General features: G+C 43.1%; 1 protein-coding gene across 1 annotated transcript; it reads right to left on the bottom strand.

Moving 5' to 3' along the window:
• Nucleotides 1–81: 81 nt before the first annotated feature.
• LOC121965721 lies at nt 82–2,795 on the bottom strand. Its single transcript, XM_042515847.1, has 3 exons — nt 2,599–2,795; nt 1,754–1,975; nt 82–1,374 (listed from the first exon to the last, which is right to left on the bottom strand). The coding sequence occupies exons 2-3, from the start codon at nt 1,890–1,892 to the stop codon at nt 182–184; spliced, it is 1,332 nt and encodes a 443-aa protein (XP_042371781.1). The 5' UTR covers nt 1,893–1,975; nt 2,599–2,795; the 3' UTR covers nt 82–181.
• Nucleotides 2,796–3,678: the final 883 nt, after the last annotated feature.

Here is a 3,678-nt window from a genome sequence, read left to right as displayed (position 1 = left end):
GAAAAAAAAAGTTTTAAAAAATCAGTCATTTTAAGTTTTTGTTTCCAGATTTATGTGTGATTTACCTCAAAATAAAAAATAAAAAAATAATATAATCAGTGATGATTCACTAGCAGGAAAAAGCCTTTTTCGGGCGTTCACGGTTCATGCTTTTCCACATCCATAAATCACAGTGCAGCTGTTACCTGTGAGCAGCAGTTTTGTTCTGGTCTCTCTTCTTCTGCTTCCTCTCTCCGCTGCTGCCTTCCAGAGAAGCGGCGCCCATCACCAGGGACGGCTTGATGGAGCAGGGCTCGTCCTTTAGCCTCTGGGTGGGGCGGTGGATGGGGGCGCCCATGAGCGTCCCCTCGCCGTCCCCTCTGGACAGACATTCGTAGCTTTGGTCTGCAAGGCATTCTGGATAGAGGTAGTGGCCATGTTGGGGCTCTACAGCCTGTGCTTGTGGCGGCTGGTCGAGGTCACCTATAAAGCTATGGTAAGGCTCCGTGCTGGCCATCGACTGGTGGAAGTAGCCGTCGCCGGCCACCATTGTCTCTTGGGGCATACTTCCGGAAAGTCCTCCGTCTTTGCTGCAGTGCAAGACCTCGAGCCCCGTGCTGTCGTAACTTACATTGACCTTCACGTTGTGCATCAACTGTCCCTCTCGCTTGTGGTGGCCGTCGTACGAGCCACCCAGACAAAAACCTCGGGCAATCTCTTCGCTGCAAAACATTCCTTCTGAAAAACAATAACTCTCCTCTTCCTTCAACGATAAAGCACATTCTCTCACCTTCTTGACGCTCCCGAGGCTGTTCTTGCTCACCGTCTTCAGCGTGGAGTAATGGTTCACAGACAACTCTGTGCTTCCTGAGTAACTTCCCCTCGAGCCCCACGTATCGAGTCCGACTTCCTCCCCGACTTTCACCGCCTCGCTGAGGATTCTTCGCCCGTTGTTGTGGTGGTAGCGGTGGTGGTAGTTGTACGGAGCGGGTCGCGCGATTTTGGTTCTGCCGATGGGACCGCCGCAAAAGCTGGCCAGGTCCAGTTCCCCTGTTGCCAAGGTAACAACCACAGGGCTGGTTTCTGATTGGCTGGTCCCATACGAGCCATAGGGTAACTGGTAATAAGACTGGGAGCCCATGGCTTGAGCACCCTTGTCACATTTTGAGGATTTCTCCAACTTGTTTGTTGTGGACGTGGACTCGGAGCGGAAGTAGTCCTCCAGCTGAGCCAGCTCCTCCTGCAGTAGAGAGGTCATGACCTCCAGATCCGAGGGCACCTTGACATCTTGTTCTAACGGCGAGGGTGGAAGGGATGAGCTGGGAGAAGACTCGGTCGTCGACACAAATGAAGACAAATCAACTTTTTCCGTCATCCAATCTGAGTGACCATCACCTATAAAAATCAAAAAATAAGGATTACAAAAATAGAATCAGTAAAGCAATCCATTATTTCATTCAGCTGCTGTAGGATAACTGAAATAAAAAAAAATGAAAAAAATACAAATTCAGGAAAAAAATCTTTAAATCACGCAAGGTAGAGAGGATAAATGTAAAAAAAAAAAAAAATTAAAAAGTAAGCTTAAAAAGCAAGCAATACATCCGAAAAATCCAAGTGAACAACTAACCGATCATCTGAAAATGATTGAACAGCATCGTCTGCATTCGATAAATATCCACTTAGCTGTACTCACTGTACGACATTAGCCCCGTGCTGCACTGCGGCTCCGACCTCGGGATGTGGAAAAATAAAAAAGCGTCTTGGCAAAACTCACCAATTAAGTGCTGCCTCTCCGCTGGCTCCGCCCCCGACCTGGGCCGTGATTGGCTGTGGCTAGCCTGTCGGAGAGGGGGAGCGCCGAGCTCGCCTGTGGAAATGGGAGGAATTTTCCTGCGAAGGATCGATGCCGCCATTGTGTCGTCTGCGTCGATTAAATTGTTCAAAAGCACAAAGCGTGCACTGAGTGGATGAAAGAATTGTGGAAACACCTGAAGACCTGTGGGAAGAAGACATTTTTTTTAAAAATTAGCTTTTTTTTAAATTTAACAATTCTTCAAAATATAAAACTTAATAAAAAAATTGTAATTAATATTTAAAAATACATTTATTTTAAAAGTTAATGAGCAAAAATTAACTCTTTACTTTTGTTTATTCACCTGTAACTTCATGCTGTGAAGCCAAAACTATAAAATTATTGAACAAAAAATGTGGAAAAACAGCAACTGGACATATTTTGATAAACAATAAACCACACATAAAATAATTAAAGTATTAGAAAAAAAACATACGTATTACTTTAATAACACATTTATTAGACTTTACACAAACATATACATTTAAAAAGTTGTTTTCCACAACGTAAGCAGCAGCTGCAGCACTTTTAAACTGTATCAAAAACCAGAAATCAATGAAACTCACCTTTTTAACGCGTGAAAAAGTAACTTTGACATGTTTACTTTAAAATAGTAATAATGGCTAAAACAATCCCGTAAACGACGTTAAATGCAGCACACAGTTACACCTGAGCTCAAACAGTGTTTAAAACAGTCTGTTAGATTAAAGAAAACATTATTCTCGCAACTTTTTCCCCAAAAAAGCTCGCAGCCAGTCCGGACTCACCCCATAGTTTCGGAATAGTCTTGCGGTGCGTTGCGGGAGCAAAGCACGCGGAGCTTGACGGTGAGCAGGAAGACGAGTGACAGTTTAAAAAGCCATTTTTCCCTTTTCACAGCCAGGGACTCTTCATCTAGCGCTTTTTCCACCAACACACTTGCGGACAGAAAGTTTTTAAATCCGCTACTTCTGCAACTCCTAATGCCCGGACCTGATCACAGCAGCCGGGATTAATGCGCAGTTTACAGAGTTCAGCCGGCCGTTACGTCATCAGGCTGGGGACTTTCCCAGTGTGTGTGTGTGTGTGTGTGTGTGTGTGTGTGTGTGTGTGTGTGTGCGGCTGCTCACACACACACACAGCCTCTCCGCCTTTATTTCACACACTATAATCATCTGAGTGATGTCTGTTATACGTTTACTAACTTTACTTTTATCTAAATTATATTTACATAAAAAATTATATTTTTCCCAAATTAATAATGATAGAAATAAGAAACTATACAATTTTTACGTCATTTCTGCTTTCTCTAAATACTGGAAAAGTGAAAATATTCAATTATTGAAACTTAAATACTAAAAAAAAAAATGACATTAACTTTATCTAATCATAGTAATAATAACACAACAAGACGTTATTAAAACCTTAAACACACTTTAAAACAGAGACGGTGCGGAGAATTGAGGGATGCAGCCGGCACTAGTTTCCGCAGCGGAAGGACACCGTGTTGCAGTTTGAAGGTGTAACTTTAGTTGCAGCCCTGTTGCATCAGATCCGCAGGGGATTCGCTGAACAATGTGGCCACACCATTGGTTTATCTGGGGAACTTTTTTTATTTCTATTGGCCTGCCATCGGTCTTCTGCAGATTGCTAATCATTACGCATTAGCACCAGCCTGGGACTGGTTTGCTTTAAATTATAACCAGTATGAGAGTGAAACCATGAACTCCAGCTGGGCTCAAAACCACTAACAGCCACTTCAAATCAATTACCATCTGAGCTGTGTTTATTTCCTCCCATATTTTAACATCAGTTTACTCACTGAATCCTCCAGAGTGGGTTTAATTTAGACATTTTTTCAGTAACAG

Source organism: Plectropomus leopardus, unplaced genomic scaffold, assembly GCF_008729295.1.
Source record: "Plectropomus leopardus isolate mb unplaced genomic scaffold, YSFRI_Pleo_2.0 unplaced_scaffold21329, whole genome shotgun sequence".
Taxonomy (NCBI): Eukaryota; Metazoa; Chordata; class Actinopteri; order Perciformes; family Serranidae; genus Plectropomus; species Plectropomus leopardus.
The sequence above is the reverse complement of the archived record's forward strand: the minus strand, read 5'-3'. Positions and strand labels throughout refer to the sequence as shown.